This window comes from Emydura macquarii, unplaced genomic scaffold, assembly GCF_026122565.2.
Source record: "Emydura macquarii macquarii isolate MOO-44397 ecotype Brisbane River unplaced genomic scaffold, CSIRO-AGI_Emac_v2 contig_2473, whole genome shotgun sequence".
Lineage (NCBI taxonomy): Eukaryota > Metazoa > Chordata > Testudines > Chelidae > Emydura > Emydura macquarii.
Genome location: NW_027132610.1, coordinates 12,875,827 through 12,889,852, shown reverse-complemented (window position 1 = coordinate 12,889,852; position 14,026 = coordinate 12,875,827). Strand labels below are relative to the sequence as shown.

At 40.5% G+C, this 14,026-nt stretch overlaps 1 protein-coding gene across 9 annotated transcripts in view; it reads right to left on the bottom strand.

Annotated features, from left to right (window-relative positions):
* Positions 1-13,493, bottom strand: part of NBEA (neurobeachin) — a 748,678-nt gene extending 735,185 nt beyond the window's left edge. For all 9 annotated transcript variants that reach the window (XM_067562991.1, XM_067562985.1, XM_067562986.1 and 6 more), the window contains exon 1: positions 12,923-13,493. In XM_067562991.1, coding sequence (XP_067419092.1) covers positions 12,923-13,183 — 261 coding nt within the window. In that variant the 5' untranslated portion in view covers positions 13,184-13,493. The remainder of the gene's footprint in view (positions 1-12,922) is intronic.
* Between the last annotated feature and the right edge of the window lie 533 nt (positions 13,494-14,026).

Below are 14,026 nucleotides of genomic sequence, written 5' to 3'. Positions count from 1 at the left end.
TAATTAACTACCCTGTTCTACAGGGTCGTTGAACATCACTTGAGCTCCTATTCTAAGGACTGGTGTAAGATTATAGGTTGTTATTGACTAAAGTGATCAAGACACTGTTGGTATGTTTATCATGGAAACTAAAGAAACATCCATCCAATTTACACAAACCAAAAGATTCACGCCTATCAATTTCACCTTTCCAAGTGCTACAGATTCTGTGAAAAGGGGGCTAAATGAAACATGCTAGAAAAGTGTTAGTCACATAGTCAACAGTCATGGCAAACCTCATTTCAGTTTATGCAATTTAGTTCAATGACTAGTTGAGGCAACGTTGAACCACCAACTGGGGGTAGAAATAATAGAGAAGCTTATTTTCCTCTTCCAATCTGGGAATAAAAATTAAATGTGAGACTGAGATCTACTAGTTCTAAAATTTGAAGGACATGATGATCAGTTTAATTCACTAACTAAAGGTAATACTCTGATCAATAAATATGTTAGTTTTAAATGCAACCATGTTATTTTTATGTATCTAACACATTTAAGGTAGTTTTATTTAACTATAAAAAATCCATTGTAAAATGTTTTTCTGCATTTTAATTTCCATCTAAACAGAGCTTCACACAAATGATTAATTAAAAAAATCAATCTAGTAAATAACTACATTCCCACAAAAATCAGAAAAATTAAGTGTGAATAAACGTAAGTCAAGCTGTTTTCCTGCCTGCTGATTTAAATCACCATTAAAATTGGTGATTTAAATCAATGCACCCTGACAACACTATATTGTAATACTATAACTTGCAAACCAATAGAAGTATATAATCATAAAATTATATTAGTTATTTATATTATCATAGTGCCTACAAGCCCTACTTCGCCGATCAGAACCCCATTTTGCTTGGTACTGTACAAACACAGTACAAACAGATAATCTAAGTAGCTACTGGAGTGATCTACAGATTGCAGATTTTTTCCCTTGTATATTCAACAGGGACTCAAAATTTAAGATTTCCCCCTCATACTATCTAAAATAGTTTGTATAAGTACACAAAACAATGGAACTAAAGAACAATGTAAGCATCGTTATTGAATAATGATTGTTTTGTGACAAAAGTTATATAGGTGCAATATTTAACATTTTAAAGTCGCTGCATGACTAGCAAATCTTTAAACTTTTTTAAAAATTGACAATGTCTTTAAGTAAAGTAGCTGCAGATACCACCTGACAACTAGTTGGCCTGACAACTCCTAGTAAATTGCTGTTTTATAATCAACATTTAGATACAATTATGGTTGCTTTATAAAACCCTAAAATAGATTTCCCCCATCCCTCATTTTCTATGATGTTTTTTCTGTTCCATTACTGGTGCGAAAGACTCACACAAACAAGATTAATTGACTAGTGAAAACACTGCATACAACTAAAAAACTGAAAAAACATTTTTCTTTAATCTTTCATTTATAGTGTGATTAAGTACTACTTACAGCAGTAGAAAAATTCAGACGTTTTATTAACTTACTGTGCACCTTCAATTTCATTACTGAAAACTAGAAAATAATTCCAAAACCTGTAATCTGTTTTCTCACTTAAGTGTTTTTTAGCATGCAACACAGTTTTCACCTTTTCTGAAAATACACTGGTTCAAGTTAATGTAAGGAAATTTAAATTGGGTGCATATGTTTAGAAGCCTTTGGGCTAACCTCATGAAAGAATGGTAGTGGAAGTAAGTTGTATACCCCTCAGTTATGTATTAATAGATTCAACCCACAAGGTATGTGAGTTTGGCAAAGCATATTCATGAAGTTCCTGATGCAAAAATCCCTTGACTAGTAATGTGACATGGGTAAAAACTTACACAGTTAATGAATTTTACATTTAGAGTTCCCACTTCAATATTAGCACACTGTTCCTATACAGCATTTCAAATTGTCTGGTATGTTACGATTTTTTATAGATGTGCAAGGCATAGATATTCAAAGGATCTCCAAGCACTTTACAAATATTAATCACCACATCTGAGAGAACATTATACCCATATTACATATAGATACTGAGGTACAAAGTTTAAGCAACTTTATTTTGTATGTAATATAACTTTAGAGATCCTGAGTCCTCACCTTCCCTGGGAAGGCTCAAATTGGACGAATCATAACAGTTCAGTGAGCTGCCACTTTGTCACCATGTTCTCCAGAATCAAGAAGCTTCTAGAACCCCTAGTTCGAGCAAAACATCATCAAAGTGTGAATAGAGCACTCGATCTCATGGACTCCCTCAACATTCCAGCTCCCCCCAGTTTGACCCTAGGACCACAGCTCACTCACATCATGCTCCAGATATTCCATTTCACCGCTACCATCGAGATGAGACCTTTCCTGTCTTTGGGTCTCTTTGTATGGCCCATCAGACAATCCAGTTCTCCCGCACAACCCTTCAATCATATTTATGTTCTGTGCTCCACCTCACCAGACTTGAGTACCCTTTAGCGGGTCCTACCCACCAATAGGCAAACCATGCCCTAAGCAACCTAAGTGAGCTTTAGGTGTGGACTTCAGAAAAGCTTCTCCTGGGCTCCAGCTCCACTTTCCCAGAGCGCCCCACCACCACATCACATCTACCACGCATATATTCCAGACAATTATGTAAAAAGATATATACACAAGGGGAAACTGTTGTGCGACCAGCTCTAACATATGGTGCAGAAACGTTGGCGACAACATTAAAAGAGGCTAAGCCGAATGTGAATGAAATGAGGATGCTGCGATGGATTTGTGGTGTAACAAAGAAGGATAAGATAAGGAACGAGTACATTCGAGGGACTCTGAAAGTGATAGAGGTAGCAACAAAGTTGAAGGAGAAGAGATTGAGATGGTATGCACATGTAATGCGAAGAGGCGAGGACCATGTGACGAAAAGAGTGTTGGAAATGGAGCCCCCTGGACCACGGAAGAGAGGAAGGCCAAAGACCCCTTGGAAGGATGTGCTAAAGAGAGACATGGAAAGTGTTGGACTTAAGATAGAAGATACACAAGATCGTATCGGATGGAGAAGGACCATAATGAACCTTTTTGGCGACCCTGCTTAGTGCAGGAAAAGCTGTAAGAAGAAGAATACACGCACAAGGAGAAACTGAGAGAAAGCCATGTGTTTTGTATTATGGAGGTTTTGGTTACAGCTTCATAGTTAAGGTTGACAGTTCCTTTACAATCCATATTTTGACATATATCCTCATTTATAAGAAGAAGCTATTGACCCTTCCCCTCTAGATTATCCATCACACAAAAAAAAGTTGGATAAACATTTTTAAAATAGGCATTCAAACATGAGCCTATTTTTAAAAGTAAACAGTGTCTGCAGGATTTCACAGCCATCTCCAATGTTTAAATTTAACATTCTAAACTCCCAAGATCAGCAGAAACAGATTTCAGTTCACAATTAAATACAGTGAAAATTATTGGAATGAGAAGCTATACAAGTGCGGCCAAAGTGCAAAAGACAGACCATTGATCTATCAAAGGTAGGCAACACCTATCCATGACAGGGCTATGCACGGTATTCAGGGGGTTGATTCCTGGTATTCAGCAGCATCCATTCCTGTTCTGGTGGCAGCTAGCATGACGACCTCTCTCCCCTTTCTTCCAAGTTTAGAGCAATATTTCCTCACGGAATTTTAATAAGTAGTTTTACAATTCCTCTTAATTTGAGGAAAGATCTTTCTCACAATCCCTGGTATTTTCAAAAGTTGAGTAGGAAGTACACCATGCTCTTTTATTTGGGCCATGTTTTCTCTCCCCCAATTTCCACCTCTTGTTTATTGTCACTATTTTATGTATTTAGTGAGTGTTTTGGATAGATCACTGTTGTGAAGTAGTCCGTTAGTGTGATGGTTTTTCTGCTGTGATCTGTAGCAGTCCAGCTCAGCTAGTTGTCATTTTTCCTTCTCTGCAACTTACATATTGGAATTTACTGATCTAGTAACTTGAGCATTTTTTGGTAGTTGGCAGGGTTGTTTGATTCAAAGGTTATGTGGTTAGTGTTGCTGAGCAGGAATTACATGGGAGTAGACTATGTTTCCATTTGATTTTAATTTATGATCTCTTAAAAGAGGGAGCATTTGCTACTTTGGATGAGATGGCACCAGACATAGAATATTCTTTTCAGTATGCTGATTATCTTTTCTAATCAGTTTAAATCTGGTCCTTAGTCATTGGAGTTCCTATGTATGTGAAGGATTTGTTAGAATAGCTGATGTAGGATTTCTATCGGTGTTCTACCCCCAACAGTGTAACTAGCTGTTGGGACCCAGACTGCACTCCTATCTAGTATAACAGATTAGATTATACCATCAAATAGATTTCGCAGTAGTTTTACTAGAGGACTGTATCTAGTATTTTCTTTATGGCATAGAATGCCCACAGAGCTTTTTTTCTTTTCTTTATGCTGTTATGCCAGTCTGAAGTTCCCTGATGTGTTTATTATGAGGCATAAAAATGTATATTTAAGGTGCATACCCAATCTCTATGGCTCTGAAATAAACCTTTTTAAAAAAATCATGATAATTTTTCTCCAGGTTATTCTGGAAGAACCAAGTATTGAAGCAGGTTTCTAGAAGGCACCCCTTTCTGTGAAGGCACATGTTCACGCACAGGCTGTTAATTTTTGTTTCAAAACCCAAACTCCATCAACAATCTTCATCAGATTAGACCGTATGTGCACCAGATGCTTAGCGATCATCATTTCCATTATCGAACAATTGGGTCTTGCAAATGCTTAACTGCATGACTGAATTATCAGGAGCTAGTGTGAGAGACGAACAGAGCTGGGCTGGCCGTGGGGAGGACACTAAACTTAGAGGCCCTTGAGGGAGAATGGGAGGATCTGAGCTCTTATGTACAGATACCACTAGCAGCTAGCAAATCTGGTTAGGTCTAACAGAGGAATCCTTACTCCAGTAGACTTTATATAATAGATCCAGTAATCCTGTTTAGGGGACTTGGACACGACTGGTAAAACAGTCATACCTGTCACATGGAAATATTTGTATACAGAGGGAATGCTTTAACATAGAATCAAGCTGTCTGGTCAGCACACAGAGGGCTTCACATGAAACAGCAGAAGCCTGGCTTTGTATTATATGTAAACAATCTCTCCCCCCCCCCACACACACACCAAAAGCTAAAGTTACATAAACAATTTTAACAGCTACCATAACCCCCGCAATTCTGCACACACATCATTAAACAACAGACTAACTCAGTCTTTACATTTGTTTTAATTTTAGGGTTTGATTCAAACTCCATTAATGGTAACTATATTTTCTTGTATTTAATGCAAGCTGGAACAGACTGTTTTTTTAAAACCTACCAATGTTTAACATTATTCATTTGAATAATTCGTTATACTGACATGTTTGTTTCATAGCATCACATCTGATGGTTTATAACCATATCAATAATTCCTATTTAAGTATAAGACAGTTTTGAGATCTGATGTAAAGTTTTAGTTCATCATCATATAGTAATTTTATCTAACTTTATTTGTATTTGCAATAAAAGAATGCAATTTGGATATATCCATATGCTATGCTTATAAGACAATTGTGCATATGAATGCACCCACCTTCAAGTTGTCTTGAATTGTTAGAGTATTTGATTATGTGGATTGTGTGTGATCATGTAAAAAACCACATTTCCTCCAAACCCATCTTCATCTTATTAAAGGTAAGGAATTAAAGTTTATCTCAGAACTATGCATATAAAGCTATATGATGAATCGGTAATTTCTTTCATTTAAACTGTGTAGTTATTGTGTTTAGTTTCACTTAAAGTTATTTGGGTGCGAGTTTGAGAATTTTTCTGTATAACAATATACAAATTGGATGTTGCAGTTGATGTAAAAATGTTTTTAACTTCACCTGATTTTCATGTTTCTGTTTGTTTTTTTATATATCTTCTCTTCAACTGTAAAAAAATAACCCTAACAGTAAAGTTTTTAAATATCTATATCTTTAAATGAGGCTGAGAAAAGATTGCTTTGGAAACTTTAACCTGTGAATTTCTTGACTTGTGTTTCAATATGACCCTGAAGTGTTTCATTAATGTGGATATTGTATTAAATATTTCATGTGTTTAAATAAAGACCCATGATTATAAATCCATCACTGAGGTTGAATGGCTATTCATTCTGAAGGTTTAATTTAAACAAATGCAGCAGTCCTTTTCTTTTCTTTTTTTTTTTTTTTTAAACACTATGTGCACCAGCGAGACACGAAGTAAATCATCTATTTGGAAGGCCACACAGTGCTTTTTTTTTAAAAAAAAAAAAACAAGCATACTAAGAAGTATATTACTACTTGTAACAATTATTTTCAATCTTAGGAGCACATTCCAGAAGTGACTACACTCATCCCAAAGGTTTATTACACAGATAGATATGTAAGCACAGCATTTGATATAGAGCACTACAAATTTTCTGGAAAATACTTTACAGCATATTTCTCATGCTTGAAAAACAAACTGACAGATTAACCAGATCTGGCTTCTTATGGAACCATCCATCAGAACCTTCAATACAAGAGAAACTGTCAGTGCAAAGGAGATAAAAAGTTCATTCTCCACATTGGACTATCACTATGAGAGCCATAACATAAACCTTGATTAATCCACTCAAAGGTGGAAAGGAAACTTTCTCTAGTAAATAGGGATCTTACCTCACCTGCTACTACAAATTAAGCTTTTGTTTAAAAAAAATATGTATCCCTAACTTTTACATTTAAGAAAACCTTCCAAGTGCGAATAAAATGTAACTAATGCAGCACTAACTTCTAAAATCTGGCAGACACAAACTTAAAACAATAACTAAGATATCTTATGCCCTATTTTACCCCCAAATCCCCAATGCAGCTGTACTGCACTGCACCAGCCTAAGAGGCAGCTGTAAGTGGGCAACTCCCATTTTACATCAGAGCAGTATATCTACATTAGAGGGTTGCACCAATATACAGGTGCAAATTTCTCTTTAAACACTAATTCTAGCCCCAGCACAGAATCTGAAAAGTTCTTGTGTGGGGGAGAAGTTCTCCAAAGCAAAGGATATAGTTCTTCCTCTACATGGACCTCCAAGCTCTGATAGCCTCCATACCAATTTTATTGCCATTAAATGTAAGAGGAGTAATAGAATAGTTAGTAGATTTCCCCGTCTCATCCATCAAATTGATCTTGCCCAATTCTTTCCTCACATCTCATAACAAAGAAGAGCAGTACTTTAGTTACAGTAGGTTCATGCACCACCATGAAGGGGGTAAATAATCATGTCCCTAAAAGAGCTATAAACTGCATCCAATTGGATATTACAAAGCCAGTATCCAAGTCCATCTTAGCACTATATTTCAAAAATTCTATATGTCTAGAACTTATGCCAGATTTCAGCATACTCTTTCCAGCTGCCTCACACCTTAAACTTACCTTTGAGCAGCACTGACAACAAACATATGCACTCTGGTTAGTGACCTAATAGATGCTTTGATAACAGTCAACATAGCATCTTCTGTAGTGACCATCATCATAGAAGAATCAGACTCATAGGAGATTAGGGATGGAAGGGACCTCAGGATATCATCTAGTCCAACACCCTGCTCAAAGCAGGACCAAGCCCAACTAAATCATCCCAGCCAGGGCTTTGTCAAGCCAGATCTTAAAAACCTCTAAGGATGGAGATTTCATCACTTCCCTAGGTAACCCATTCCAGTCATCACCCTCCTAGTGAAAAACCTTTTCCTAATATCCAACAGAAGCCTCCCCCACTGCAACTTGAGGCCTTTGCTCCCAGTTCTGTTATCTGCCACCACTGAGAACAGCCTACCTCTCTCTCCCTGCAACTGCCCTTCAGGTAGTTGAAGGCCGCTATCAAATCACCCATCACACTTCACTTCTGCAGACTAAACAAGCCCAGTTCCTTCAGCCTCTCATCTTAAGTTATGTGCTCCAACCCCCTAATCATTTTCGTTGCCTTCTGCTGAACTCTTTCCAATTTGTCCACATCCTTTCTGTGGTTGGGGGCCCAAAATTGGATATAATACACTAAATGGGGCCTCACCAGTACCAAACAGAGGGGAATAATCACTTCCCTTGATATGCTGGCAATGTTCCTACTAATGCAACCCAATATTCCGTTAGCCTTTTTGGCAACAAGGCCACACTGTTGTCTCATATCCAGCTTCTTGTCCACTGTAACCCCCAGATCCTTTTCTGCAGAACTGCTTCTTAGCCAGTGACTCCCCAATCTGTAGAAATGCATGGGATTCTTCTGTCCTAAGTGCAGAACTCTAAACTCGTTCTTGTTCAATCTCATCAGATTTATTTTGGCCCAATCCTCCTATTTGTCTAGGTCACTCTGTATCCTCTCTCTCCCTCCAGCGTATTTACCACTCCCCCCAGTTTAGTATCATTCGCAAACCTGCTGAGCATGCAATCCACCCCATCCTCCAGATAGTTAATGTAGCTGTAGAACAAAACCAGGCGCAGGACCAACCCCTGGGGCACTCCGCTTGATACCCTCTGCCAACTAGATGTCGAGCTGTTGATCACTACCCATTGAGCCCAATGGTCTAACGAGCTTGCTATCCACCATATTGTCCATTAATAATCCAACCCATACTTTTTTAACTTGCTGGCAAGAATGCTGTGGATAACCATATCAAAAGCTTTGCTAAAGTCAAAGTATATCACATCCAACACTTTCCCCACATTCACAAAGCCAGTTATCTCATCATAGAGAGCAATCAGATTGGTCAGGCTTGAGTTGCCCTTGATGAATCCATGCTGACTGTTCCCGATCACCTTCCTCTCCAAGTGCTTCAAAACGCACTTGAGGACCTGATCCATGATTGTTCCAGGGACTGAGGTGAGGCTGTCTGGTGTGTAGTTCCCCAGATCTTCCTCCTTCCCTTTTTTAGAAGATATTTGCCTTTTTCCAATCATCTGAGACCTCACTCCATCACCACGAGTTTTCAAAGATAATGACCAATGACTCTGCAATCATATCAACCAACTCTCTCAGCACCCTTGGATGCATTGCATCCGGCCCCATGGACTTGTGCATGTTCTTTCACCACTGAGGGCTGCTAACCTCCTCCCCATACTGTGCTGCCCAGTGCAGTAGTCTGTGAGCCTATCTTGTCTGTGAAAACAGAGGTAAAAAAAAGTATTGAGCATTATCTATCTACCCCCTTAGTTTCAAGATGAGCTTTCATAAGAAATAGCAGGAAAGGTGGGTTTTAACATCAAATTCATAATTGATAATTCAGGCTAGCAAATGGAGGCAAATAAATGTCCTGGACAATTTGACTTCACAAGACAATGTCTTAAAAGGAAAACAGCAATAATTCCTATAGTATTTGAATAAGGAATAAATAATTGTTTTAAAGTACATTTTTTAAATTCATGAACACTCAAACCAGTGCTGGGATATCTATAAATATAAATAAGGGCCAAATTCTGCCATGACATAAGTGGAACTGCATGAGTAAAAATAAGGGTAGAATTTGGCCTAAGTGTGCTCTTTTGTTGTTTCAGTGGGCACCATTATACACCCTACATTCCATCTCCAGGAGAACCTGCAGTTATCATAGTATCTTCCTATGCTACAAGAGACAATGGTTCTATGTTACTGCAGAGTGTCAAAAGTTCATTTTTAAATGGTACATATTGTACTACTTCAGACTGGATTATTTGATGGGATAGATTAAAATGCAAGAAATGTAGCACAATTTTAGAACAGTCTAACAGATTTTAAGAGTTATTTTAAGGTGAGTTGTTTAATAAGTTGATTAAATTAAACTGCTGTCTATATGTAAACAAAACAATTGAGAACAGCAACAACACTTAAAGCTCAATCTTTGTACCTTTCCCATATGTCACAGATGAGCAGGATTTTTCAGCCATAACCTAGTCTATTTGAGACAAATCCAGCATAAGAAGTGATTCAAGGGAGTTCTTAAGTAGTTTATTCACTTTTAGTTAAATATAGTGATTAGAATATTCAATGGTTACATTCTAGTTTTCCTTCGATACGTTCTCATCAGGATTTCCCAACGTTATTGCCAGCCGGGCACCAGTTCAGGAAATGCAATTTCTTAATTCTATGTTATGTTTGGATACATAGAATATTTTCATCATATATCACAGATGTCATTTTTCAAGAATCAGAAGTTACAGTGACAACCACCTACCTATTAGGTAATAAAAGAAGCCCAATCCATTTTAAAGTCCCTTAAACAAAACAAAGGTAGACACATCCAAATGTGCTTGTGTACATGCTATTGGATAGTTAAAGGCATGATTAGTGCCAGAGATTGACTCATTATATCATCTAATCCAAGAAGTCATTGAATACAGCACTTTAAGCAATGCCCATTCATTACCACACGCACAACTAAAGGATACTAACTCAAAGAGTAGAGTATAGTGACTATGAATTGTATTCCTCAACCTCAAGTTTCTTCTCCCACCCCAAAAACCCTCTAAAAATAAAGAAATGCATTTAATTTTAAATACTTGGAGTTAAAAAAAAATCAATAATGCAGCAGGGGAGCATTGATAGTTTACAGGATGTACCATCATAATTTTGCTTTCTAGCTTCTGGGCTCATTCTGTTTGTTTTACTTGTAACTGAATTAGCTTTCAAAATATAAGCATAAATGTATACTAGACGTTCAGTGCACTGGAGAGAGTAAGATTATATTTCCATATGGAAGAAAGATGATATTCTTTCTGTGCTATTGTACGCCTGAGTCCATCTGTTAAGCGATGACTTATCCAGAATGCATAGCTACTGCAGCAGCTTCCCAACTGGGTTTATGTTCACAAGTCTCCTGATGTTGAAAGCACTACTACGATCTTTGTACATATTTCTAAATTTTAATGAATATATTTCAACAATAACTAAATAAATAGTAGGTAGATCCTGTAACCAAATAATTAAAATGTTTATTGACTTTCAAACCAACACCAGCAAACAAAAAAGAAAAAAAGAAAAAATTAATGTTAGCCTAGTTGCTGATGCTTAAATCTGACAGTTTATGTTTCTTCCCTTTTGATTAGCAATAGCAGCAAAGAAGGATAAACACAGGAAAAAGATTAAACACTCTACACTTATGTCATGATCTATCTGAAGCTACTAACAGAAATCACTTCATGTTATTTCCCTATTCTCAATGGTACCATGAAATGAAAGAATAATATCCAGTAAAGTGATGACTTCCAAGTTCTGATGACTTGTACCACAATAGTTTATGTGAAAATACTTGCAAAAATAATTTTAAAGTGACAAAATAGTTTGAAAAGAGAACAGAGGAAACTCCTATTAGCTCTTGGTCGTTGGCTTGACACATTCACAAAACTATTAGCTCTTTAACTCTTGTGCATCCATACAAGCCATAAAGATTAAAATTATCTAACCAACCCACGTCTTTCTCTGCATGCTGCAGCTCTTCCATTCAGCCTGTGCTAGGTCAAATGCAAATAATTGTCAAACATCGGAAGAGTACGTGGTTTTAAAGTGATAGATGCAATTGTATCTCTGTGTATGTTTTGTTACAAAATGAACATAAGTTTAACATTTTAAACTCATTTGTTATAAGGACAGTTTAAATTACCTGCCCTTCAGTTTTAAGCAGTGGCTTTTCTATCCTATGTTATAAGCAAAATAGAGAATGTATTCCATTGACTGAACTGCTTGAAAAGATTTGCTGCAGTGAATCTTGCATTCAGGAGCAGCACCAAATTACACAATTGAAAATGATTCATTTTTAGATCCATTTTTCCCCCTCTCCTTACGCTTCTGTAGGTTGCCCAGGCTTTGGTGTAGGTAGCACAAAAACATTAAGTCATACAATCTTGCAGTAACTCTTTCATACCATGAAGTAAGTGGATGACCAAGGAGCTACATTTTAAAACCCTTTTCCTGTTTTGTGCATTTTACCAACATACAATAATGCTTTTCAACACATGCACCATTTAACAAAAGCAGCACCATTTCAACACCCTTCATTTTGGAGGAAAGAATGCAGTTTGGTACAGTAGAACAGGTGATTAAGAGGTGAGCAACCCAATACAATATTGCAATGAAAAACAGATTATAGCAATAAACACTTACTAAAATGACACAAAAACTCTCCCCTTCAACATATCGAACCCAATTTGCTCAGAGTTAACACAGTTAAATCCTTCACACATTTCCACTTTCAAGGAAAGATACTAACTCAGGCTACTTTTCAATCTTACACAATTAAAGCCAGATACTACATAAAATGTTCCTTTTTTACAGAGGAAAAAGTCTTCATATTTGCATGGTCGTTTGTAGGCACCTGAAGTTGTCAATTACTGTTCATCAAATATAACAAACAACAAATTGAACCCACTCCACTTCTACAGGAGAAGGGGAGGAGGAAGATTAGACTGTGATAAGTGCATGTTTGTTTCACCAGCTGGGGTCCTGTGTTGAGTTTAGGGTGAGCAGAGGGGTCTCATACACAAGGTGAGGAAGGAGCCATTAGGTACACGGGTAGAGCAAATGGGTTGCATGTGGATGAGTGTGCGCCTCATGAACCGGGACTGTGGGGAAGGGCGGAGTTTGAGAGAGGAGAGGGTCTCTACCAAGGTTGGGAAAGGAGCAATGGGTGCATGCGGGGGATGGGGGCGGGGAAGAGAAGAAGGGGCAATCAAAGGATGCACGGTTTTACGATTAGGAAGGGGGTAGTGGTGGAAATTGGCACGGTGGGAATAGGTAGGGAAAGCTGGAATCGCTGTGAGTTGGGGAGGGTGCTTAATGGGTTCCTTAGTGGGTTCGGAGACGGGGATGGAAGGAGGGGGGCGAGGGCTGCCCTAGCCCTACCCACAGGGGTGCGGATGAAGAGGGGTGGCGGCCCCTTACCAGGTTGAGCACGGTCTCCACGATGTCCCGGTTGCTGACCTCCCCGACCTGGATGAGTCCGATCAAGACGGCGAATTTCATGCGGATGTTGCGGATCGGCACCGACGGGTTAATCATCCCCGCGGGGAGCACCACGGACCCGGAGCCCGACCCCCGCAGCTCCCCCATCACCGCGGCACTGCCGCCGCCTCCTCCAGCTCCGACAGGGATGAGCCCCGCGGGCTGCGGGTCCGGCCCCGACACCGGCTTCTCACTCGCCATCTACCCTTGGCGGCCACCAGCACCTGCCCCCGCCCGGCCCGGCCGAGCCCAGCCCAGCATCCACCGCAGCGGGGCCGCAGGGAGCCGGCCCGAGGCGCAGGGACCGTCCCACGGCAGCCGCTCCGCTATAATGAGGGATTATTATGGGCGCCGCTGCCCCGTTAGCCGGAGCCCGCCCGCCTGGGCCGCCTCACCGCAGCCGGGCCGGGAGAGCAGCCGCCGCGCCCGGGCCGGTGGCGGCGCGGGGAGGGCGCGGGGGGAGGCTACGAGCCGCTCGCTATGCCGCTGCCGCCGCCGCTGTTGTTGTGGAGCCGGAGTCGGAGCCGCCGCCGCCGCTCACTCCGCCATGTTGCCGCCCCCTGCCTGCGGTAGCCACCAGGGCGCCTGCGCTGAGCCCGTGGGGGGGCGTGGCCGGGCTGCGCCTCCTCCCCTCCCCCCAGCCTGGAGACAGGTGAGCAGGTGCGCGGGGCTGCGCCAGCGCCAGCGCGACCGACCGGGCTCCGCCGCCCCCGCCCGCGCAGGCTGCACCTGGGCGCGGCGGGGCAGGTTACGTAACTCAAGCTGGGGCGGCAGCCCCCCGTGGGAGACATCGCCGCGTCTGGCTCCCTAACCCCGCGCTTTGCCGCCCGCCCTCGCAGCTCCCTGCCGAGCCTGTGCTCACACCGCCCGCCTCTGCTGCGGTCACAGCCTTGAGTGGAGCCCCTGACCCACTGCGAGTGACACCCCTCCCCCCCCCCCGGTGCGGAGTCATGCTCAGGCCCGTGTGCTCGGCGCTGTATAGGCACAAGCCAGAGCTTACCCTACGACGCGTCATAAGCCTTGCCTTCCCTAAGTGAAGTTTTA